This window comes from Synchiropus splendidus, chromosome 19 (assembly GCF_027744825.2).
Source record: "Synchiropus splendidus isolate RoL2022-P1 chromosome 19, RoL_Sspl_1.0, whole genome shotgun sequence".
Classification (NCBI taxonomy): Eukaryota; Metazoa; Chordata; class Actinopteri; order Syngnathiformes; family Callionymidae; genus Synchiropus; species Synchiropus splendidus.
This window is the reverse complement of record NC_071352.1, coordinates 8,982,531-9,006,819: the sequence shown is the minus strand read 5'-3', so window position 1 is coordinate 9,006,819 and position 24,289 is coordinate 8,982,531. Positions and strand designations below refer to the sequence as shown.

The window sequence follows — 24,289 nt, the reverse complement described above, 5'->3', positions numbered from 1 at the left end:
CCTGACTTGAATAGCAGTCTGGCTACACGAAGTCTGGTTAAAAAAATGAACCTGGAAACCTTTGACCCCATTTTAAAAGCGGATAGTCAACAGTTGTTGGCCACCTACCTATTGAGGTCACTGAGTGTCCTTCAGGGGGACCTTCTTTTTAGGAAGACACCTCCTGGATATAATAATGAGGCTCAGATACCTCAGTGATTGTCAGAAAAAAGAATAGGAAACTCCTCATATTGAAGAACAATGTTGAGTTACCTTTGTTTCACCTCTAATTCATGCCCTTAATACAGTAAAGGCATCTTCACAATCTTGTTTATTGACACCGGACTAATTTTGGGATCTTATACCAGCCTCGATGGCAACTGTTCATCCTCTTCATTCCAAGGCGATACGTAATCCCTCCCCAGCTTTTATGGAATGGCGCTCCGGCTCAAATTTATTCCAGACATCTGAGATGTCTGGTCAGTCTGCAACTGTATACCAGTGACATTTACATGCTTCTCCAAAACCACTGTGTGTGCCTGCGAGAGTGTGGCCTGCGAAGATTGTTTTTTCTGACGGTGTAACTTATGCAATGAATGTTTTTTGGTTATTCTTATGTTCAGACAAAAAATAAAATATATTAACTACAATTGAATAAATGTAATTCATCAACAGAAACTTTTCATCTAATGTGATTTTTAAGTTTTGTAAAGGTTTTTTTGCACTATAGAAAAATGCATCTAAAGTTTGCAAGCATTTTCTTTGTTGTTACATTTGTTTCTTTAATCCTGTAAAATCCTTCAACAAATAGCACCATTGACCATCAATTGTTTGAACAGGAAAGGAATACATACCGGCACAAGTGTCCGGCCAATGGACTTTAACAACCGCAAATGTCAATGTCACAGGATTAGTGACAACATGACAAGAATACATGACCATCTAGAGAATGGGCACACCTACTGAGAACGGACAGACAGTTGGGCCCCTATAAAAGACACTGCTTTAGCATTTGCCAATAGCTGGTCGGATTCCAACTCAGGTAAAGACACAAGCGTGTTGTTAAGCTAAATGGTTATTTCAAATTGCCACATTCTATCTGCTTTCCTTTTAACTGTCTTCATACTTCACCATAGGGTAAAAAGGTTGATTGTGTTCTATCTGCAGCTGGGGTTATAGGAGGTAACATCTTTTCCTTCATTATGAAACACCAAAAGTCCATGTATTTTTTTGTTAAAATGCATGTATGCATATTTATTCCAGACTACCTGTGAGGTGCCATCATGAGCACGGACGCAGAGATGGAGGCCTACGGGCCTGCAGCCATTTATCTCCGTAAACCAGAGAAGGAGAGAATTGAAGCTCAGACTGCCCCATTTGATGCCAAAACTGCATTTTTCGTGGCTGATACAGATGATATGTACCTCAAGGGTAAACTCATCAAGCGAGAGGGAGGCAAGGCAACGGTGGAGACAGTGACTGGAAAGGTTGGTGGTGCAATTCCATGATCTTTTGACAGAGAAGACAGAACATTTAACTTAACTTTAAACATTTTTCTTATTGCTTACCTTCTGAACAGACTCTCACAGTGAAGGAGGATGACATCCATCCCATGAATCCTCCCAAGTTCGACAAAATTGAGGACATGGCCATGATGACCCACCTCAATGAGCCTGCTGTGTTGTATAACCTCAAAGAGCGTTTTGCATCATGGATGATCTACGTAAGCTTTTTTCATTCATACTCTTATCATCTCAAAAGTTGTTCTTTTGCATTTGCTAATTCCATCTTCAATACTGCAGACCTACTCCGGCCTCTTCTGCGTCGTGGTGAACCCCTACAAGTGGCTTCCAGTGTACGACGCTCAGGTTGTTGGAGCCTACAGAGGCAAGAAGAGGATTGAGGCACCACCTCACATCTTCTCCATCTCTGATAACGCCTATCAGTTCATGCTCACAGGTAAAGCAGATCACGAGTAAAATACAATGATCTGAGTACTTTCAAAACAAATTCACTTGTTGTTGGTTACAGACCGTGAGAACCAGTCTGTCCTGATCACGTAAGTGTCATGTTTGTAATTGTTTTGCGTTGCTAAACTTGTCATCAAAATGACTCTTTATATCCCAAGTGGAGAATCTGGTGCTGGAAAGACTGTCAACACCAAGCGTGTCATCCAGTACTTTGCAACAATTGCAGTTGCTGGAAAGAAAGAGCAAACTCCTGGAAAGATGCAGGTATAAAACAAGGGATTTTCAATGCTGAGAGGGAATTCATCTGAAGCTCAGAATATTACTTTGTTAGGGTTCACTGGAAGATCAAATCATTGCTGCCAACCCTCTGCTGGAGGCCTATGGTAATGCCAAGACTGTGAGGAATGACAACTCATCCCGCTTTGTAAGTTGAAACACATCTAGATGACTGATCTGGAACATTCCTTCAAATTCAAATGTTTGTTTCTGGTAAATATCTAGGGTAAATTCATCAGAATCCACTTCGGGTCAACTGGAAAACTTGCCTCAGCTGATATTGAAACATGTAGGATTTTATTTCCCTTTTCAAAAATACACTGTTGTTTCCTTTACACTGCTAATTCCCCATTTTTGTCTCATGTTAGATCTGCTGGAGAAGTCCCGTGTCACCTTCCAGCTGTCTGCTGAGAGGAGCTACCACATCTTCTACCAGCTGATGACTGGGCACAAGCCCGAGCTGCTGGGTACGTGACAGCAAACTATGACAAATAAACATAAAATTGAAGCATGCTAACTCACTAGTTACTGAATTACAGAGGCTCTTCTGATCACCACCAACCCATACGACTACCCAATGATCAGCCAGGGTGAGATCACTGTCAAGAGCATCAATGACGTGGAGGAGTTCATTGCCACTGATGTAAGTCACAAATCCATTTAGAAAGCAACTACTGTATTAACTTGATCTGATCATTTTCAGACTGCCATCGACATCCTGGGTTTCTCCGCCGATGAAAAAATTGGCATCTACAAGCTGACTGGAGCTGTGATGCATCACGGCAACATGAAATTCAAGCAGAAGCAGCGCGAGGAGCAGGCTGAGCCTGACGGCACTGAAGGTAGCTACACTGCGGCACTCACAGCTAGAATTAAAAAAGAAATGTCGGCATAATATACAGTGGATTATTAGAATCGTTTCAGCAAAGATATCAAATGCCTTTTTAACTTTGATGGTAATAACAAATTGCAAATACATCTCCTTCATTGCTGCTATAACATGTTCGATCAAGGATTGAGTAAGGATACTATTGGTGTTTTCTCCATATCATAACAGGGATAACATTGAACTAAGTCTTAAACAAAACTTTTTAAGTGCTATTATAACAAGCTTTTTTTTTTCTCACATCAGTGGCTGATAAAATTGCCTACCTGATGGGCCTGAACTCAGCTGACATGCTGAAAGCTCTGTGCTACCCCAGAGTCAAGGTCGGAAATGAGTTTGTGACTAAAGGTCAAACCGTTCCACAGGTAAATGTTCAGATTGTGTTGTTCTCACTGAATCAAATGTACTTATACTATGACTCATACAATGTTTTTGATCAGTGAATGAGGAATTGTCTTCCCTCTGTCTGTCAGGTGAACAACGCCGTCTCAGCTCTGTGCAAGTCAGTCTATGAGAAAATGTTCTTGTGGATGGTCATCCGTATCAATGAGATGCTGGACACCAAGCAGCCCAGGCAGTTCTTCATTGGTGTGCTGGATATTGCCGGCTTTGAGATCTTTGATGCAAGTAAAAATAATAAAAATAAAAATAACTAATTACCTAACCTAATTTAATCAATGAAAGGCTTTTAATTTATGGGTGCATTTTTTTTAATTATAGTTCAACAGCTTGGAGCAGCTCTGCATCAACTTCACCAATGAGAAACTGCAACAGTTTTTCAACCATCACATGTTCGTCCTTGAGCAAGAGGAGTACAAGAAGGAGGGTATTGAATGGGAGTTCATTGACTTTGGTATGGACTTGGCTGCCTGCATTGAGCTTATTGAGAAGGTGAGTTTAGTTTGTGTTCATGGAAACCTGGGACAATAATTTGTTGTAAAACATGAATCATGTTTCCATCAGCCAATGGGCATCTTCTCCATCCTGGAAGAGGAGTGTATGTTCCCCAAAGCTACCGATACGTCTTTTAAGAACAAGCTGCACGATCAGCATCTTGGCAAGACCAAGGCCTTTGAGAAGCCAAAGCCTGGAAAGGGCAAAGCCGAGGCTCACTTCTCTCTGGTTCACTATGCTGGTACTGTGGACTACAATATCACCGGCTGGTTGGACAAGAACAAGGACCCCCTGAACGACTCGGTGGTCCAGCTCTATCAGAAGGCTTCGAACAAACTGCTGGCATTCCTGTATGCCTCTCACGCTGGCGCTGAAGGTCAGAAACATTTGTGAACTATCAGTATTTGTGTCGGTGAGTAAGCAATGTTGACTTGAATTTCAATTTTCTGTATGCAGAGGCTTCTGGTGGCGGTGGCAAGAAGGGTGGAGGAAAGAAGAAGGGTGGTTCCTTCCAGACTGTGTCTGCTCTCTTCAGGGTAAAATTGAGTTGGGTTAAAAATATTTGCGAGGTGTCACATTGAGATATCCATTCTTTCAGGAGAACTTGGGTAAGCTGATGACCAACTTGAGGAGCACTCACCCTCATTTTGTGCGCTGTCTGATTCCCAACGAGTCAAAGACTCCAGGTTTGTTGTTATGATCCAGGATTTTTCTGTCTTGCCAAAGTAATAATAACTGTCAAACGCATAACACACAGGTCTGATGGAGAACTTCTTGGTCATCCACCAGCTGAGGTGTAACGGTGTGCTGGAGGGTATCAGAATCTGCAGGAAGGGTTTCCCCAGCAGAATCCTCTATGGTGACTTCAAGCAGAGGTGAATTTAAGATTCCATCCTGCTTCAGTTTGTCATGTGATCGTACACTAAAGCCAACTCTATTTTCCTCTTGTTAGATACAAAGTATTGAATGCCAGCGTCATCCCAGAGGGACAGTTCATTGACAACAAGAAAGCTTCTGAGAAGCTGCTGGGCTCCATCGATGTGGATCACACTCAGTACAAGTTTGGACATACAAAGGTTCCCATGCAGAGATGAGATAAAATGCATGGTATCTATTAAAGAAAATCTGCTAAAGCAAATGTCTCTTCCACAAAATGAGCAGGTGTTCTTCAAAGCTGGTCTGCTGGGTACCCTGGAGGAGATGAGAGACGATAAACTTGCAACATTGGTGACCATGACTCAGGCCCTCTGCAGAGGCTACCTCATGAGGAAGGAGTTTGTGAAGATGATGGAGCGCCGGTGAAGATCTTTTCAGTTTCTTATTTTTTTGCTGATGGGAGATGTTCAAGATCTGTTTTCAATTTTTTTCAGAGATGCGATCTTCACTGTTCAGTACAACATCCGGTCATTCATGAATGTGAAAAATTGGCCCTGGATGCATCTGTACTTCAAGATCAAACCTCTTCTGAAGAGCGCTGAGACTGAGAAAGAGCTAGCACAGATGAAGGAAAACTACGGGAAGATGCAATCAGACCTTGCTGCTGCTCTGGCCAAGAAGAAGGAACTTGAGGAGAAGATGGTGTCTCTCCTGCAGGAGAAGAATGACCTTCAACTGCAAGTGGCCGCTGTGAGTATCTTCTCCAGAGATCCTGATGCATGTTCTCATTTGCACTGAAACAAAACTATGCATTCTTTGTTGCAACAAGGAATCTGAGAACCTCTCAGACGCAGAGGAGAGGTGTGAGGGACTTATCAAGAGCAAGATCCAGTTAGAAGCCAAACTCAAAGAGACGACTGAGAGGCTGGAGGATGAAGAGGAAATCAATGCTGAGCTGACAGCCAAGAAAAGGAAACTGGAGGATGAATGTTCTGAGCTGAAGAAGGACATTGATGATCTTGAGCTCACCTTGGCCAAAGTGGAGAAGGAAAAACATGCCACTGAGAATAAGGTGAAGTTCGAAACGCTTAAAAAGAATCATATTTCAATGTCAAGTCTTCATAATGTTATTGATAATCTGCTTTGAATTCAGGTGAAAAACCTGACAGAGGAGATGGCATCTCAAGATGAGTCTATTGCCAAGTTGACTAAGGAGAAGAAAGCCCTCCAAGAGGCCCACCAGCAAACTCTGGATGATCTCCAAGCAGAGGAAGACAAAGTCAATACTCTGACCAAGGCCAAGACCAAGCTGGAACAGCAAGTCGATGATGTAAGAAAACTATTTTGTATCATTTAGTTCAAGCATCAGTTGACAATTGTGAGTTACTTGAGAGATAACTCACACTGACAATGACTTGACAGCTTGAGGGATCACTGGAACAAGAGAAGAAGCTCCGCATGGACCTGGAGAGGGCCAAGAGGAAGCTAGAAGGAGATCTGAAACTTGCTCAGGAATCCATAATGGATCTGGAGAATGACAAACAGCAGTCGGAGGAGAAGCTCAAGAAGTATGACAAAAATGGCTTTTTATTGTCCTTCAAATATCACTATTGAACTTGTTTCTTTACCATCAAGGAAGGACTTTGAGACCAGTCAGCTGCTCAGCAAGATTGAGGATGAACAGTCACTTGGTGCTCAGCTCCAGAAGAAGATTAAGGAGCTCCAGGTAAGGTGTTTGAGATGCCTTGATATTTGTAGAAAAAAGGATTCAAATGTTCTCTCTGGTTTAGGCTCGCATTGAGGAGCTGGAGGAAGAGATTGAGGCTGAGAGGGCCGCACGTGCAAAGGTTGAGAAGCAGAGGGCCGACCTCTCCAGGGAGCTTGAGGAGATCAGTGAGAGGCTGGAGGAAGCTGGTGGAGCAACAGCAGCTCAGATTGAGATGAACAAGAAGCGAGAGGCTGAGTTCCAGAAGCTTCGCCGTGACCTTGAGGAGTCCACTCTGCAGCATGAAGCTACTGCAGCAGCTCTTCGCAAGAAGCAGGCTGACAGCGTTGCAGAGTTGGGAGAGCAGATCGACAACCTTCAGCGTGTCAAGCAGAAGCTGGAAAAGGAGAAGAGCGAGTACAAGATGGAGATTGATGACCTCTCCAGCAACATGGAGGCTGTCGCTAAATCTAAGGTCAGTACTTCTTCTGAGGGAAATAAAACATCGGAATTTAAATGTCTCAAATGTCTGTTTTTAATTCAGGCCAATCTGGAGAAAATGTGCCGAACCCTTGAAGACCAGTTGAGTGAAATCAAGACGAAAAATGATGAAAATGTTCGTCAGCTGAATGACTTGAGTGCTCAGAGAGCAAGGCTTCAGACAGAAAACGGTGAGCACCTCAGTCATGTTATTGAACAGAAGCTCATTCTACCTCTTCGTATTTGAAAGATTCTACTATTTTTTCCATGACTCTTTCATCAGGCGAGTTCGCCCGTCAGATTGAGGAGAAGGAAGCTCTTGTTTCACAGCTGACAAGAGGCAAACAGGCCTACACTCAGCAGATTGAGGAGCTCAAGAGACACATTGAGGAGGAAGTGAAGGTACGATAGTATCATTATTTGCTTCTAAACAGAAATTAGTCATCATAGTTATCAACTTTTTTTATTTGTTTCGCTAATATAGGCCAAGAACGCCCTGGCCCACGCTGTCCAGTCGGCCCGCCATGACTGCGATCTGCTCAGAGAGCAGTTTGAGGAGGAGCAGGAAGCTAAAGCTGAGCTGCAGAGGGGAATGTCCAAGGCCAACAGTGAGGTGGCTCAGTGGAGAACCAAATATGAGACTGATGCTATCCAGCGTACTGAGGAGCTGGAGGAGGCCAAGTACACACAACTCACTTTTTCATATATCAGGGACCAAACTACAAGGATGCTCTCACCTCTGCAGGAAAAAGCTTGCTCAGCGTCTGCAGGATGCTGAGGAGTCCATCGAGGCTGTGAACTCCAAGTGTGCCTCTCTGGAGAAGACCAAGCAGAGACTGCAGGGTGAGGTGGAGGACCTGATGATTGATGTTGAGAGAGCTAACTCCCTGGCTGCCAACCTTGACAAGAAACAGAGGAACTTTGACAAGGTGATAAAAATCACTTTCACTTACTTCTGACGTGAATGCATTGCTTGTTATTCTCATAACTTATTTCGGTTTATCGTACATAACTCCAGGTCCTGGCAGAGTGGAAGCAGAAGTACGAGGAGGGCCAGGCCGAGCTGGAGGGAGCCCAGAAGGAGGCCCGCTCTCTGAGCACTGAACTGTTTAAGATGAAGAACTCCTATGAGGAGGCTCTGGACCATCTTGAGACCATGAAGAGGGAGAACAAGAACCTGCAGCGTATGTCAATTTATGCTTATGAAAATGCTGAATATTCATATTTTGTAAACTGTGACTATCTTTTCCTCCTGCAGAGGAGATCTCTGACCTGACTGAACAGATTGGTGAGACAGGAAAGAGCATCCACGAGCTTGAGAAGGCCAAGAAGGCTGTTGAGAGTGAGAAGTCTGAAATTCAGACAGCCCTGGAGGAAGCTGAAGTGAGTCAACCTTTTTAATCTCTGCATGAATTCCTCATGGTGCTCAAATGGAATGCCTCCTCTTTCAGGGCACATTGGAGCACGAAGAATCCAAGATCCTCCGTGTTCAGCTTGAGCTCAACCAGATCAAGAGTGAGGTTGACAGGAAGCTGGCTGAGAAGGACGAGGAGATGGAACAGATCAAGAGGAACAGCCAGAGGGTGATTGACTCCATGCAGAGCACTCTGGATTCTGAAGTTAGAAGCAGGAATGATGCCCTCAGAGTCAAGAAGAAGATGGAGGGTGACCTGAATGAGATGGAGATTCAGCTCAGCCATGCTAACAGGCAGGCTGCTGAGGCCCAGAAACAACTGAGGAATGTCCAGGGCCAACTCAAGGTCAGCTGTTCTTTTTCATTTAGTCCACGTATTAAAACAGATCATGATTCATGAGGGGTTTAACATCACTTTCAGGATGCCCAACTTCACCTGGATGATGCAATCAGAGGTCAGGAAGACATGAAGGAGCAGGTTGCCATGGTTGAGCGCAGGAATGGCCTGATGGTGGCTGAGATTGAGGAGCTGAGAGCTGCTCTGGAGCAGACTGAGAGAGGCCGCAAAGTGGCAGAGCAGGAACTGGTGGACGCCAGCGAGCGTGTTGGCCTTCTTCACTCCCAGGTGGGTATCAGTAAATTGATTTGGTGTCCATCAGTAGTCACTAAAAACCTGTATTCATTTTCTTTTTCCATCTTCAGAACACGAGTCTTCTCAACACCAAAAAGAAGTTAGAAGCTGACCTGGTGCAGGTTCAGGGTGAGATTGATGATGCTGTTCAGGAATCAAGAAATGCTGAGGAGAAAGCTAAAAAAGCTATCACTGATGTGAGCGTTCCACCATTTGCGATTTGTTACCCAGAGTCATGCTCTTTTGACTCCTTTTTGTGATATTTTTAAGGCTGCCATGATGGCTGAGGAGCTGAAGAAAGAACAGGACACCAGCGCTCACCTGGAGAGGATGAAGAAGAACCTGGAGGTCACTGTCAAGGACCTGCAGCACCGTCTGGATGAGGCTGAGAACCTGGCTATGAAGGGTGGCAAGAAGCAGCTCCAGAAACTGGAGTCCAGAGTACGTTTACATTAGGCACAATTCTAAATGTGTAACCGTGAAACATACAATTAAATAATTTAAAATTGAATCTCAGGTCCGTGAGCTGGAAACTGAAGTTGAGGCCGAGCAGAGGCGTGGAGCTGATGCTGTTAAAGGTGTCCGCAAATATGAGAGGAGAGTGAAGGAGCTCACCTACCAGGTACGGTTTAGCCTCCAAGTTGAAAGACCTTTCCCCTATACATTAATACTATGTTTTTTTTTTCTTTTCAGACTGAGGAGGACAAGAAGAATGTAAACCGACTTCAGGATCTCGTGGACAAGCTCCAGCTGAAGGTCAAGGCTTATAAGAGACAAGCTGAAGAGGCGGTACGTTTACAGACAGTACTGTACTGTAGCTCTGTTTTTACTGGCACACTCAAACAACTCCACTTAACACTGCAGGAGGAGCAGGCCAACACCCACATGTCCAGACTCAGGAAGGTCCAGCATGAGCTGGAGGAGGCTCAGGAGCGTGCTGATATTGCTGAGTCCCAAGTCAACAAGCTTAGAGCCAAGAGCCGTGATGCTGGAAAGGTAAGTGCCTGTTTGCGTAACTAAATACACTTTTTTAACACAAATATTGATCCTGTTTTTTATTCTTTCAGGGAGGCGACTCTGCTGAATAAAAACAATCTCAGGGTTCCATACAATATGAGCCTGGTCCCATGTGAATCTCAATAAATGTGAAGAAGACAACTTTTCTGGTCTGTTTTTATTCATGATTATGCAGAAAATCATTAGATATTCTAATACATGTCAGGGTCAGTTACCTATTCCTGATCACAACACATTTTAAGTGCCTTTTACATTGGATTTTAAGGATCTTAAATTTGAATTTCAAGTATAATTGAAATAGATTATGGCTTAAAACTAGATACACACTATTTACATACCATGAGCATTTCAAAATTAATGTTTATGGCCACCGTTCTTCTTCTCCTTCTTTCCACCTCCCTTCCCCTTCCCCTGATCAGTCCGTCCCTTTCCCTTCCCATGATCCCCTTTCATATTGTGACGCCCCCCTTTGTCCAGCTGGGATGCATGAACCTTCTCTATTAAGGAGAAACAGTTCTCATCTGGGGTGATGGCATGGGTCCTTGTGGCGCATCCTGGCTTTGGAGACGACGGCCTTGAGCGCGCTCGTCTGGGACTGGTGTGGCAAGGAGAGCACTGTCCTGAGCGGTAACCTTCTTTAGGAACAAGGTTAAGGTTCAGCGATAGGGGTCTCCCGGCGGCGGGGCTCAGAGGGATCACCAGATTGTCCCCAGGAGCCCCGAGGGTGAGGAAGACCTCAGGGAATGTGCCTGGTTGGTCAAAGGCCTTATGTGCCTGCGTTACATAAGACAAACCAGTTGAGGTTCCTAAACATATTGTGCTTAATAATACAAAGATGGAGGCCTCGACAAAACTTACCATCTGTGGTGTGAAGCTCATCGACACTCTCACTGTGACCTTAAATTAAAAAAAGACCTCCATTTAGTCTATTTATAATAATCATAATAATATATTCACCAACAAAATATCAATGAAATAAACAGATTCTTTCTTGAAAGAGTGAGAACGGAAATAATGAAAAAGTAAATCGCAACATATAGTTTTTCATCTCGAATGACCCATGTGTGTATGACTCAAAAAATGGGTGATAATCGGACAAATACTGTGAGTAAAGTTATTTCTTGAACATCTTATGCAGCACGACTACTTAAATTGAAAAAGTATACTATTGAATATCTACTAAATAGTCAAAGTATCATTGATATTAATAGAATAATAAATAAATAATTTTAAACTACCTGTGCAGGAGAGTTTTGCGCCTTCTGATATTCAGTTCCTGGGCTGAATGACGCAGACTTGGGCAGTCCCCTGGGCGAGCCACCGTCGGGCATTTGTGCCGCAGCGCTGGATGCGGAGCAGTTCCTCCTGGATGTTGTTGGTGTACTTCCAGCCACTGTGATTTTTGGGGTTGAGGTCTTGAGGGAAAACAAAGGTAAACACTGAAAGCCATGACTTATTAGATGCGATGCAAGCTTATATTTTAAGTCAACTTAATTTTTAACATAGTGCGGGAAGATTACACTTTTTTTTCTTAGAGACTCCCGGGATATTCCAGGGAGGGAGGGGAGCGCGACCCGCTGGTCGTCCAGCCGTCGAGCCTGGCTGGTCGCTATTGCTTTGAAGAATGCATCAGCGTCCGCACCTGTCAGGGAGGATCCTGTGTTAGTCCTCGTGAACAAGCTTCTTTTGTGTCTGCGGCTTTACTGACCCGTCAGCGCGTTATTTACAGCACTTCCGTGGTGTGTCGGGGTGGCAGGTGTGCTGCTGCTGGGTGGCAAGGAGCAGCGCTGGTCTTCCATCCGTCGACTTTGAGCGTGGCTTATCATTTCATAGAATCTGTCCTTCTCAACAGGGGACAGCTCCTTTTTTAGGAAAGACAAATATGAATAAAAAATAAGCAATAAGTTGGTGAGGTGTGAGGTCCTCTCACCTGCAGGTCTTGACTACTTTTGGCATGTTTTAGGTGGTCAAACTTCAGTTTATCAGACGTCTCCTTGCGCTGAGCTGATGGTGTACAGAGATTCTCCAGAATATGAGGTGCAGAACATCTCTGCTCATCCATTCTTGACCCCTATGGATGGTTAAAAAAAGGCAGCTTGAAAATGGCCTTGTGTTTAAGGGTAACAATTCACACTCACAAACCTGTACTTTGGACACCATGTAGCAGAGGTAGCTTGCGTCTTTCTCCATGGCACTTGATGAGCCTCCATTTTGTACTCCTGGAATTTAGAGAAGAAACACTTGTTGATCTCCTGCATCAGTTAAAACATAAACTCTCCCTCAAATATCTCCAAATGTCTGTCAATACTTTGTAGGTCTTTATTTTCTGCCCTCATTTTTATGTCTATTTTCTTATTCCACTGCGATTACGACTGATATTAAAATGTAAATACATTATTTTAATGCCATACATATTTCTTGTCCATCAAAATAAATGTGCCCAAAAATACTTTAAATTTTTACATCTTTAACCATTGTTCTGTTGCCTAAATATGTATGACTTATATTCTGACGTTTTTAATAAAGTGTGTCCACAATTAAAAAATATAAGTTTTCTAAAACTAAAGTTTCTAATATTTTCAAGTTCAATTTAAAGTGTCCTTTTTTTAATAATTCTAGGGCTGCAGGGGGGAAACTGAGCTACTAACTCACTACTGATCCAGGCAGATGATGAAAACTGTAACAATCTTACCTTCAGAACCGGTGCCTTGATTGGAATTCTGTTTGGGTTTAGGCTTCGGACTTAACACACATCTCTGCTCCTCCATTCGCCCTCTCTGAGTCTGACTCATAATGGACAAAAAGTCCTTCTCTTCGGATGGGGTCAAAGCCTATAGAGGGAAACATATATTGGTGGAATGTGAATCGCAATGAGGAACAGTAAATCGCAGCTTTACCCTTTTCGGAGACGTATCATCTTTGCTTTTTAAATCAGAACCAGGACTGAAGGAGGCCGACCGAGTAACGCCAGATCCAGAATGATGGTTAGTTGAGAGGTGGCTGTCAGTGGGCAGGATTTGAGGAAGAGAGCATCTCTGATCGTCCATTCTGGAGCCCTGAAAATGACATTGGAATTCTTGAATTAGCATCAAGAACTTTGGACTGTAAAAAAACTCTCATGAAATACCTGAACTTTGGAGACCATGTAGCACAAGTAGCCGGATCCATCGGCACTAGGTCCGTCATTTTCGACCTGTGCCTTCGGTAAAGAAGGAAGAGTGGCCCTTTGGTCATCAAGTCGCTGGCCTTGAGTGTGGGCCAGGAGATTGAAAAACTTTTCGGAATCTGCATCAAAAGATGAGGGAAACGTTCAGGAGTCAGATGGAGACGATAGATAACATTGCCATGGGAGCTACCTGGGTTATCTACAGAGACGACAGGTTTCCTGTCTGTGTGCGTCGGAGTGCTGGGGGCACTCCTGCTTGGGTCGAAGGTGCATCTCTGGTCGTCCATGCGTCCACGTTGGCCATGACTTACTATATTCATCACCATCTTCTGCATTTCTTCTGGGTCTGCCTGAAGACACGGACAAGCGAAAATCAGTGCAGGTTTCAACAACGGTGACCCTTCAAAGAACAGCACTCACTGGGCCGTCATGCCGAGGCGGCATCGGGAAATGGTTGGGTGGAACCAACAGTGTCTTTCTGTTCATGTCCGGAGTACTCTCTATGACAGAGATCTGTGGTGAAGAGCCGTGATGCGCTGGTCCCTGGAGGGAGTAAAATTTCCTTCAGTATCACATCTAACACTGAAACAAGCCCTCGGCTGACGGGTACGAAGTACCTGGTAATGAAAGCCTTGCAGCTGCTTGTTTGGATCTGAAGGAAAGACATGGAGATATATCAAGAGAAAGCCAAAAAATCCACGTGAGGATCACATTTGTTTACTTTGGGACGGATTCAAGGTGCACCGCTGCTCATCCATCCTGCCACGCTGCGAGTGCAGCATTATGTTGAACATCTGTTGCTGCTCAGCCGGCCCCTGTTTGACATTGTTTTAAAGAGAAAATAATGAGAGCGTAAAAACTTAATTACACGCATCAACATCCGTTGCAACTAATGCTTTCTTGGTCCAACCATTCCACACTTAATCTTCCCCTTCTGACCAGCAGCCCGAACTTACGTGACTAATTTAGAGTCATATTTATGTCATGAATTAACAGCAAACCTTGACTGGGCTTGTCTTAACACTCACATATATATGGTTGCTTACCATAAAACTTACCATGACGGTGTCAGTTACTTCCGGGTCGACTTCAGAAGCTGCCATTCCAACTCCGCACCGCGACAAATGACCCCAAACAAGAAGAAATAGATGAATAAAATAGATCAGGACGGAATCAAAAATACGATCCGCTTCATTGAAACTCTGAATGTGTAGTGGGTGCTCCCCGGTTGACAGCTTTTAAACGGAGTTAAGTCCGGAGTATTAACCCATTGCCATTAAGACCCTCGGCAGTGCTCTATTCTTAATATTACCATCGGTAATCCTAGATGAAAACATAATCCTCAGCATGGAGCGGGATGATCTTTGCAGTGATAGGTGTATACATTTCCCCTTATGATCCAACTCTATAGTTGCCTTTAACGTTTGCATTTAGCAGGTTGAAAACTACAGATGAACTTTTGAGTCCAAGTCTGGGTTACGGACAGACATGTGCCCACGTTCACATGTCTGCTGCATTCAAATGTTTCATAAGAAGAAAGAGTTCAGTCTGACCTTTTAATCCTGGAAGTATGGGACTTTATGAACCCTGTGTTTACAACGACGGAGGTCGACCTTTGACCCGTCATTCAAGAAAACAATTTGTCCATTTAATAATCTCTCGACGTCAGAACAATCTGGAAAATAATAGTTATCTATGACTAATTCGGTATCAAATTTTATGATGCCACTTAACATTATGACCCCTTCATATTGTAATTGCTGAAAAACAATTCTGTAAATCGCTCTACAAAAAATGTTCACCCTCCCCCCAAAAATATTTTTATACAAATATTTTTACACTTTTGACTGCAGCAGTCAGTGAATCTGATTCAGGTTTATTGCACTGATCTATTTCTAGTTGTATAACATACTGTATATTATACAGTATATCTCCTCAAGGTATAAGGTGAACTGTTCTTACTCTTTTTGTACCAGCTGTTTGGAAAAAACATAAGGGAAACAGGAGGGAATTTGTGTGTATGACATAACAGGAAGAATGTGAGCAAGAATTGACACACAAAGTTACTTAATCTAACAAGGAAATGGAGTGAACTGGCTCTACGGCCCCACATTGACTGGAGCCAAACTGCTGTCAAAGTCAATGCAAGTGTATTGCAGGTTTAATGCAGAGCCGTCACTAGACTTTACGATGGAGTCGAGAGTGACTCTTTTTTTCTTATGTTTTTAATGTGCTTTAAACATCATCGACTTTCTGTTGCTTACTTTAATGGCTTATGAAGAGCCACGGAATAACCAGAAAGCCACGCTGTAAGAGAGTGGGAGGAAATCAGAGAACCCACCCAAGGGAAAAAAAGAACATACTGAGTTCAGGTTTGCCTCTGGCGGGATTTGAACCAGCGACCTTGTCGAGTGAGACTGCAGCACTGTTCCCAAATCAAATGCATAAACAAAGTTCAACATTCATATTTCTTTTATTATTTCATTATAAACAATTAAGAAACCAATCCAAATTCCTCCCAGCAATATATTATACTAGATCAAGATGTGCAAGACTTGAGAATACAGTTGCCTCGAGAGGGTAAAAAGAAACATCTGTAACACACTAACAGAAGAACACGAGGATACAGTCTGCGCTCTGCTAGGAGATAAGGCGAGGCAATCCAACGACACAGTGGAAAGTGACTGAATCTGAAGTGCAAAACTAAGAAACAAATATATCTATATATATGTATGTATATATGACCACGAAAATAATAATTCAAAAATCTCAGGAATCAACATGGATCTAATTAAATAACAGAAATCGAATCACATGGTCTCAAATAAAAAGCTGGTTAAATTAAAACAAGGCAGGACAAATCCTTCCATTCATGCTCTCCTTCGATTCTGACCCAAATTCCAGCGCGCACTTGTCGTGTCGAATTAGCAATCGGGGTTCGGGACCTGCTCCAGACTCTTGAGGTCGTCGAGGAAGCCGGTTGGGGTGAGTATGTGAGAAGATCCTGGAAAAGACGTCACACATTGAAATGACACGGTCAAAAAGGACATGGAACTTTACAAAACACTTACCGATCAGCACTTCCCATTTCCCACCGGAGGCTCGCGTGACTTCGTACGCGGAGCGCATCTCCGAGTGTGTCACCCCGCCGATCACAAAGATGATGAGGCGCGGGCCGGAGCGGTATTCTGTTGGATTCTTATTGTGCCAGTGGCCAAAGCGTGCACTGCTGCAATGGGGAGGAGCATATGTTCTGAAGGAAACTGCAGGTTTGTTTATAAAAGACATGAAAAAGCCTGACTTTCTTTTAGACCTATAAATCTACATAATTATATACATATCTATCATTTAAAAAACATCATTGAAAGCCATATTTGAATGAGCTGAATGCGACAGCGGGTAGCAGAAGGGTCCCAGAACAAAACCCAGCAAGAAAGTAACAGTGTGGGATCTACAGGTTAATTCACAGTCATAGTCAGACAGACAGGTCAACGCGGGGAAAAAAACATAGCCTCCTTGGTGGAGGTAAACATAAATAGGATATCGCCATCTGCGGAAGCTCTTGTGGTAGATTGAATGTGCGCCGCTAAAAGGATGCAAGTGCTGTGCATTATGCGGCTTACGAGTGAATCCCGGCGTCGTCAAATGGGAATTCCCTCTTGGATTATGGAGATTTAAAAAGAAAACTGGCTTAATTTCCCTTTTAAGATGAAACTTTGAGAAGCGCCGGCATTAAGCAACAAAATAGACGTTGCTGTATTTAATGTATGAACAAAACAGTGATCTAAAAGCATTAATACTTGCTGTAAATCTTGGGCAGATGGGATATTTTTCCAATCCTCAGTAGCAAAATTGAATGCACAAACACATGGGAAAACTCACCTCACTGCTGGCTGGGTCGTGGTGATGGGAGCAGGATCAGAGATGAACGGCCAGAGCTTTCGGTCCAGCTTGTCCGCGATCGCGTTCTAAGACGGAGACTAGAGAGTTAAACTAGAAGAAAAAACATTTTGATAGTAAAATAAAATGTTTACCTCCATGACATCTTTGACGATGGGTATCCATCGAGAGAGCTGGTACGTGCTCTCGGTGCGCTCCTTCCTATCCGGCAGTGTTTTCCCAGCATTGCGACCCTTAAAAAGAATGAGATGCAAAGTTTAAAACTACTTGCAAACAAGTAAGTTGCATGCTAAAATAAGCCACATACCCCTGCGATTATGTTACAGCCCAAATTCTGCACGTTGGTGATGATGTCGCTGTATGACTGAACGTTTGCGTGCTGGATGAGCTTGCTAAGATTCTCCTCTCCGATACCTAAGAGAAGATGCTTTAAAGCATGAAGTTTTTAAAGTATTCCAAACAAGGGTTGGCCTTACCTTTTTTCTTATGGAAAATATAGAGCAGAATGATGCGGATTTTGTCGTATGGTTCGATTTCACTGTCAAGTAGTACGGGAACAATGCTCTTCATGGCGTCCTTCAGAGGTTCCCCTTCAGAGTTGGCCCCCATCGCCAGGTCCTAAAGAGGCCGACCAAGTCAGCGGGACACTTGTCTATACCGTTTGCAGTAGTGATGGGATGGTTTCATGATGGATGGAGGCTTCATGAAACAGTGTCATCATTTTCAGAGCCCACTAGATGGTGCTCTTTGCTCTTTGGATTTAAACTATTTCAGAGAAACCTCACTTCATTTTTAAACAAGAGCGCCATCTCCTAGGCTGTGAAAATGAGCACACGGTTTCATGAAGCCTCACCAGCCCATCACTAGTTTATAGACTGCACTGGAGTCAAAAGACACGTTGCTTACGCAAATAAATGTGATATGACTAGGGCAGCGAGTTCAATTCATTATTAAACACAGGGGGAAAAAAAGTGCATTGATGTAACCATGTAGATAACTTGCGTGAAAGCCTTCTTCCATGCCAAAACCAAAACATCTATGAGAATGGAACATTTCCGTTTAAAAATGTCAGGATGGGAGTGTTTTAAGGAGAGCACCAGATGTTTAGGATTATGTGTTGAGATTCAGTTTAAATGTGATATTATAGTGTCATAAACAGTAAAATGAAATATTAAGCCTTTAAATAAAGGGTGGGATAATAAACAAAATAATCAAATTAATTCAAGGTTTTATTTCATTGTGTTTAATACAGAATTATCCAATTTAACTGTAAAAAAAAGTACATAATTAAAGCGTAAACATCAGGGTGGTAGTGAAGTATAATAAAATAAGGAGTTTTGAAGTTTTTAAACTCGAAATTTCCCCGCATCAGTGCAGTCCCATGTAGCGTTTCATCATAGACGTTTTTGGTTGTGACATCACATTGTGTAATATGGTGCACCTGGAATTGGTGCAATGAAAAATGTTGAAAAAAAACATTGAAAATTCATCATTTTAGCCTGCGGTTAGTTATTGCAAAATCATCTCCTGAAGTGCAAGCACTAATATCAACTCAAAACAGTAGTTACACTGACACTCCCTGAGCACAGATGCAGTTGCTATTGAGATGCCCATCGGCTTTAACAAATAGCTTTTCGACACGGTGACAATCCAGCACTGTCATGCTGCGGGGTTATTCATTCACACAAGAGTGCCATCAACACTTGCGTCTCATAAAGCCTCAGCATTGCTTGGCTCATCATTGTGTCCTGTCTGAGCAGAGCTCATTTGGAACAGGAAGCTTTGTCGCTGAAAGCAAGTCCTCGGGGGGAATCATAACATGCCTGGCACAGCCAGACAATGTCTAAGGCTTGGCACTCTTTGGAGCTGGCGCTCGACTCCATTTTTAATAAAGCCAAGCTGGAAGGAAGACTGCATTACTGAGGCCATGTTTGCCTTGTTAAACACTTGAATGACATAACAGCCCACAAATAAGTGAACGCCTCGCCACAAGCTGCTTACGCAATATTACAATTACAATTCTGTATGAAACGTCAGCCATGGATGCTGTTGAATACATCTCAGAAATGCCGTCGCGTTGAGGTCACTTAGTGTTTGGATGGAGGGAGTAATTCCATGACAGACATTCACTCTGAGATACTTAGTCAGTGACTATCACTGTAAGTCACTCCCGTTGATCCCATGCGATAAAGCACGCCCAGTCTGATGGGTTGTTTTGTCAACACTTATGAGCAGACAAATTCCAAGAAGGTCTGCAGTAATACACGGCAGATTTTCTCTTGAGTGACCAACAGACCATTATCCTTCTATTTATATATTATAAACACAGCAGGGCAGCTCAGGATCTCATGTGTTGGTGACAGAAATCTGTGACTTTTGACTGTTTTTCCAAGCGCTAAAATGGATCGTTCAAGTCTTCCAGCACTTACCTGCTCAACCTCACACAGCTTATCAAGTGATGCCTTGAATTTCTTCATGCACGCTTCAGCTAAGTGCAAGTGAGTCGAATACTGTGGAAATAGGGGGGATAGGGAAACGGATTTAAGAATCCACTTTAACGTCAGAAACAAATATTCATCAGGAGCTGAAGGAAATTTGATTTTTAAAGTCCAATATGTTTCTATATATAAATATTATGAAGACTATTTGATGGATCCAATACAACACTCACCATGCTCAGTTCTTTCTGGTACTGCGGCATCTTCTTTAGCATCTGAGAGAGGTCTTTAATATTAGCCTTAAAGAGAGAAAACACACAATAACCAAACCACAAATTCACAGAGGAGTTTATCTGCAAGTGGGAATATGAATACTTAAAAATTAAAATAAAAAATTGCTTACATTGTCTGTACACATTCGTTTGCTTTCGCAGAAGGTGCGCAGGAGCTCCGTTACTTTCCTACACAAATAATATGTTAAAGAATAAAAGGTGGAAACTGAACATATATTAAATTCTTGCTCTTAAAAATGAATCCTGAAAACAATAATAATCGGTTTTGAACCAGCAAGTAATTGAATGACACATAAAAATAGACCACTAACAATTGAACTATGCATCCACGTACAGAGACTAAACTTAAACTTGAAGAGTTTCTGAGCTGGGGGGGGGTCACTTCTGATTCCCACATGCACCACATCACAGTCAGGTTTTCTATTAATGTGGCGGAGGTGCCAGAGTATAAGTATATTCATGCTTAATATCGTATAAAGGCCAGTGAGACTTCCCTTAATCCTACCATCTGCCACTTCCTGCTGCCATCATCCTTTATTTTAAAAGCTGTAGGCTTTCACAACTGACTGTCAGTGATGCTGTGTGAAGATTAGACCGAGATGATAAAAGACATTTAGCTAAATGTATTTGTAGACGACTGATGCAACAAGTGGTAAGACTTTGTCTCCGTAAAAACAGAGAAATGTTGCACTGGGACCCACAACTTTCAATACCAACTGCACATTTATGATCACATTAATGGTAAATGGAAAGACAGACTTACTTGGTGACATCAGCGATGTGCATGTGTCTGAGTTGGACCCAAAGCTCGTCGTCTTCATCCAACAACACTTCTCTTTCTTTGGAATTTCCAATGCCGGTCGTCTGATAACTTCATTCATAAAACAATATGTCAGAATTCTAAATACTGAGAATCAACATGAGTACAACGTACGAGTAGATATCCTGTTTAATATCCAGTAAGTCATAGGCCATCGCTTGGAAGGTCAACTCATGGAGAACAGGTGAGATGGGATCGAACCCTCGATCAACAATCAGCAACTGTGAGCGTGCCTTGTCGGCCCCCTGAAAATAAAAATGCAAATTCACAAAACTCTAACAGACACTTGAGATCATCAGGATATTGACAACAACCTCAGTATACTTTCAAGTTGTGATCTAAACATGCAAATGCAATGTTACTTAAGAGCTCAATGGTAATGCACTTTGGACAAAAGGAGCATAAAAAGAAATACATGCCTCATTGGCAGATTCATCTCAGGGACAGGAAAAGGTCAGCTATGAAAAGAAAGAGAGGAAAGTAGAAGGAACAACCCACCACAGAAATGTTGACAAAGCTCACTGACAGCCAGAAGCAACACAAAACATCGGAACGAAGCTCCAGAATGAAATCAAATAAGGCTATTTTCCTGTGGCGCCACACCTCTCCCATGCTTGGGTTGTCAGCCTTGTGAGCAATGAGGCGCTGGTTAACTTCATCAGCCAGTCGAGCGGTCTCCTCCGGTCCCCTGAGAAGAAGTCACGACATCAATTAAAATCATTTAGCTGAGTCATTTCCCGCTAGCGTAAGTCCTCTTTCATACTTCCTGTATCGAATAGCAGGATACTCCTTCAACGTGTCGCACAGGGTTGCGATCTGCTCGGCAAGATTCTCCATCATCTTGTCTCGGTCTATTGTTGGCTTTGTGGCGTAGAAGGAGTGCATGGAGGTGGGATCATCCAGGGAGAAAACCTGTCGGTCAGCAGCATATTAGCAAGGAACTTTGTCTTATGCCCAAAAAACAAATAAAGATCAACCATACCTGCGACTCATAAGGCAAGAACGCAACATTGATCTCTTTTAAAGTCTTGATGGCTTTGGCTACTCTGGATCTCCCAATCTCAGTAAAGAGACCATCCGGACAGGCTGAGCAAATAAAATCAGGAGCATTAGATGAAGAATGATCATAATCATTAGATATATATGCCAAATCAGCTATTGAAAAAGGTAAAAGTACCTAATAGATACAATAAAGTTATGCACTTACTATCGGTGAAGAAGATGTGGGCTGCTTTGTATGTAAACGCCGTGTCTTTGAAGTCACTGATAAGGGCACGGACTGACTGGAATATGAATTAAAAATATATATTTTCAAGAAAGGAAAGGAATTTCGGAAATTGTCACTTACACATGCATATACAGACAAAATGTTTTATCTGTTTAAATGCAAAAGCAAACATGATGTGAGGTGCAAAACACATCAACAGACCTTTTCCACTGGAGAAATCAAATATATGGCCTCCAGACTTGAAATGGGTTCCCTTCTTTTATAGAGGTCCTCCACAACTGTAAGATATAGTGGTTACCTTTTAAAACCCTTACGTATTATCACAACTGGTCACTTTTGCTTTACAATGAGAGCATCCACTTGTGTCTATACTGCTATGCGAAAGTCAAATGAGTACTTTGTTTCCCTCATGCAAAGCAGAATAGAAATGCAAGTCATTGTTTTACCAGGAGTAAAAAGTAGCATTGTATATAGAACTGAAGTTTTAAACATTTCGAGTGCCTCATCTTTCTTTCAACTTCTTTCAAAATGCAGTTGAAAGGGGATCAAGCATCGGTTCAACAAGTATAAGGTTGTCACATTATATGTCTTAATACTCACTTGTTACTCCCTCCGCCAATATGTCTGACATCTTGCAACAAGAGGACAAAATCCTCATGCTCATGTGGTCCACAATAAGAACCTGAGAAGACAGCGTGTAAAACAGTCATTAATATATTAAAAGGATCCACTGAACTCTGCATTTCAATTCTGCAATTTGAACCTTCCACTCTCCATCCTTCTTCACACTCTTGATAACCCCGTTGAGGATTTCTGCGGAGGGGAAAACAAGCAGTATTAAGGAAGTACAAAAAGCACATGACATTTTGAGTTTAATAATTCTTCAATGCTTGTTCTACTTAGGTCACAGCAAAGAATGCTGGACACATTTATTCTAATAATGAAACAATAAATCGATTTATTGTTAGACATTAGTGGTTAAAAGTGTTTATTAAATGATGTCAAGGGAGCAGTGAAGATTGAATGCAAGCCAAGGTAATGTTTTAATTTTCAAAGATAATATTTATTTAAGCGCAAACATCACAAGCCTTTGGAGAACAGAAAATCAAACACACATTTAAGACAGAGGGCAGATTGTACACACGACTTGGCCTGAGTTGAGTGACTTCCTTATTCTAAACGCGATGTACATCCATATTTTAGGGATAAGATCATGTAGGTGTGGTTCTCAGGTTGTAACCATGTAAAAACTGTTTTATTTCGAGTAGCATTTTATGAACTTAATTGGGAAATGGCTCATCTACAGAGCATGAGAGGAATTATGAGAATGCCAAACGATCATTTTAACAAGGCTTGACTGTTATTGTGCTGTACCAGAATATTGGGGCAAAGCAACTTAAATGTGACTTTTACTTTTCGTATTCAGTGCAATGTATGTACATGGGTTTGTCTCCGGTTATCATGTATTATCAGATTACAGTGTGTTTTGTTAACTTTCATGTGGGCACGATTCTAACTTTCAAGCATTATAATGCTAAATACAGGGTTAATTTGATCATAATATTGATGGAAATGCGTTCTTATTTTATTTTTTGGCTTTCAATTGAGAATCATTTTAAGTCAAGTTACCAGACTTCCTGTTTGGTTTTAGCTGTTAGCGTTAGCCCGTAGCTGTAATATCACGACATATGTAGGTGGTTACCATTTCAATATTGTGGAAGAAGCGTTTTTTTTCCTTTTTAACACGAAAATCATGCAATCGCCAAACCAGTTGGCAATACTAGTGACATCAACAACGACAGCATTTTCAACAGGAGAGGAGGCGGAAGCGCTGTTTGAGGAACCTGCCACTCAGGATTAGCCTTTGAAGAAAGTTTTGCCCCGGTTTTAATCGTGTTGTGTCGATCTATAGAACGCAAACACGCCAATATCTAAAAGAAAACTTGATGACTTAAACGTCAGTATTGTCACTTACTTTCACCAACTACAGCCTTTAGTCCACTCGGTGCCATCTTGACAGAAACAAGCCTCGTCTGTTGAGAACTTCCTTGTTGTCACGCTGTTGCGTACACGCAGCTATTTGCAGTCAAATGGCGCCATCTACTGTCAAAAAACTGTGCTACAACCAGGTGTTCATGAAGTGGTCTAACAATAACGTCATAAATAATTCAACGATTTCAATAACGTGGTTGGCTCCAAGTTACTTGTAAACCACGGATCAACGAAAATATATGTTTGTTTGTTTACCTGAAATCTACTCGGATTGGTTCCCCAATCGGGTATTTCAATTGTAATTAATGGTACATGAAGAAATAA

General features: G+C 42.3%; 3 protein-coding genes across 3 annotated transcripts; 1 reads left to right on the top strand and 2 right to left on the bottom strand.

The window, feature by feature from the left end:
* Positions 1-1,262: 1,262 nt before the first annotated feature.
* LOC128751391 (myosin heavy chain, fast skeletal muscle) lies at positions 1,263-10,199 on the top strand. Its single transcript, XM_053852352.1, has 39 exons — positions 1,263-1,466; positions 1,559-1,702; positions 1,782-1,938; positions 2,011-2,038; positions 2,108-2,213; positions 2,281-2,373; positions 2,451-2,514; positions 2,594-2,692; positions 2,765-2,868; positions 2,929-3,067; positions 3,358-3,476; positions 3,585-3,734; positions 3,832-4,002; positions 4,075-4,381; positions 4,462-4,541; positions 4,604-4,691; positions 4,763-4,880; positions 4,958-5,081; positions 5,167-5,303; positions 5,376-5,631; positions 5,711-5,953; positions 6,035-6,211; positions 6,304-6,449; positions 6,517-6,607; positions 6,672-7,061; positions 7,131-7,257; positions 7,350-7,468; positions 7,551-7,747; positions 7,812-7,995; positions 8,085-8,250; positions 8,325-8,449; positions 8,518-8,826; positions 8,902-9,105; positions 9,183-9,308; positions 9,382-9,552; positions 9,629-9,733; positions 9,805-9,900; positions 9,976-10,107; positions 10,179-10,199. Exons 1-39 carry the CDS (start codon positions 1,263-1,265, stop codon positions 10,197-10,199), a joined length of 5,817 nt encoding a protein of 1,938 aa, XP_053708327.1.
* Positions 10,200-10,482: 283 nt separating this feature from the next.
* Positions 10,483-14,397, bottom strand: LOC128751390 (uncharacterized). Its single transcript, XM_053852351.1, has 15 exons — positions 14,353-14,397; positions 14,016-14,109; positions 13,912-13,946; positions 13,715-13,837; positions 13,485-13,644; positions 13,256-13,413; positions 13,026-13,184; positions 12,821-12,959; positions 12,271-12,347; positions 12,059-12,199; positions 11,837-11,990; positions 11,649-11,770; positions 11,367-11,543; positions 10,987-11,025; positions 10,483-10,902 (listed from the first exon to the last, which is right to left on the bottom strand). The coding sequence occupies exons 1-15, from the start codon at positions 14,395-14,397 to the stop codon at positions 10,483-10,485; spliced, it is 2,043 nt and encodes a 680-aa protein (XP_053708326.1).
* A 1,359-nt stretch (positions 14,398-15,756) lies between these two features.
* Positions 15,757-24,056, bottom strand: stxbp2 (syntaxin binding protein 2). The gene is made up of 19 exons (XM_053851262.1): positions 23,949-24,056; positions 22,737-22,786; positions 22,574-22,655; positions 22,175-22,251; positions 21,953-22,028; positions 21,728-21,831; positions 21,509-21,657; positions 21,349-21,433; positions 20,860-20,990; positions 20,689-20,796; positions 20,036-20,093; positions 19,866-19,931; positions 19,624-19,704; positions 17,671-17,812; positions 17,502-17,608; positions 17,329-17,427; positions 17,177-17,262; positions 16,366-16,523; positions 15,757-16,298 (listed from the first exon to the last, which is right to left on the bottom strand). The coding sequence occupies exons 1-19, from the start codon at positions 23,983-23,985 to the stop codon at positions 16,219-16,221; spliced, it is 1,776 nt and encodes a 591-aa protein (XP_053707237.1). The 5' UTR covers positions 23,986-24,056; the 3' UTR covers positions 15,757-16,218.
* Positions 24,057-24,289: the final 233 nt, after the last annotated feature.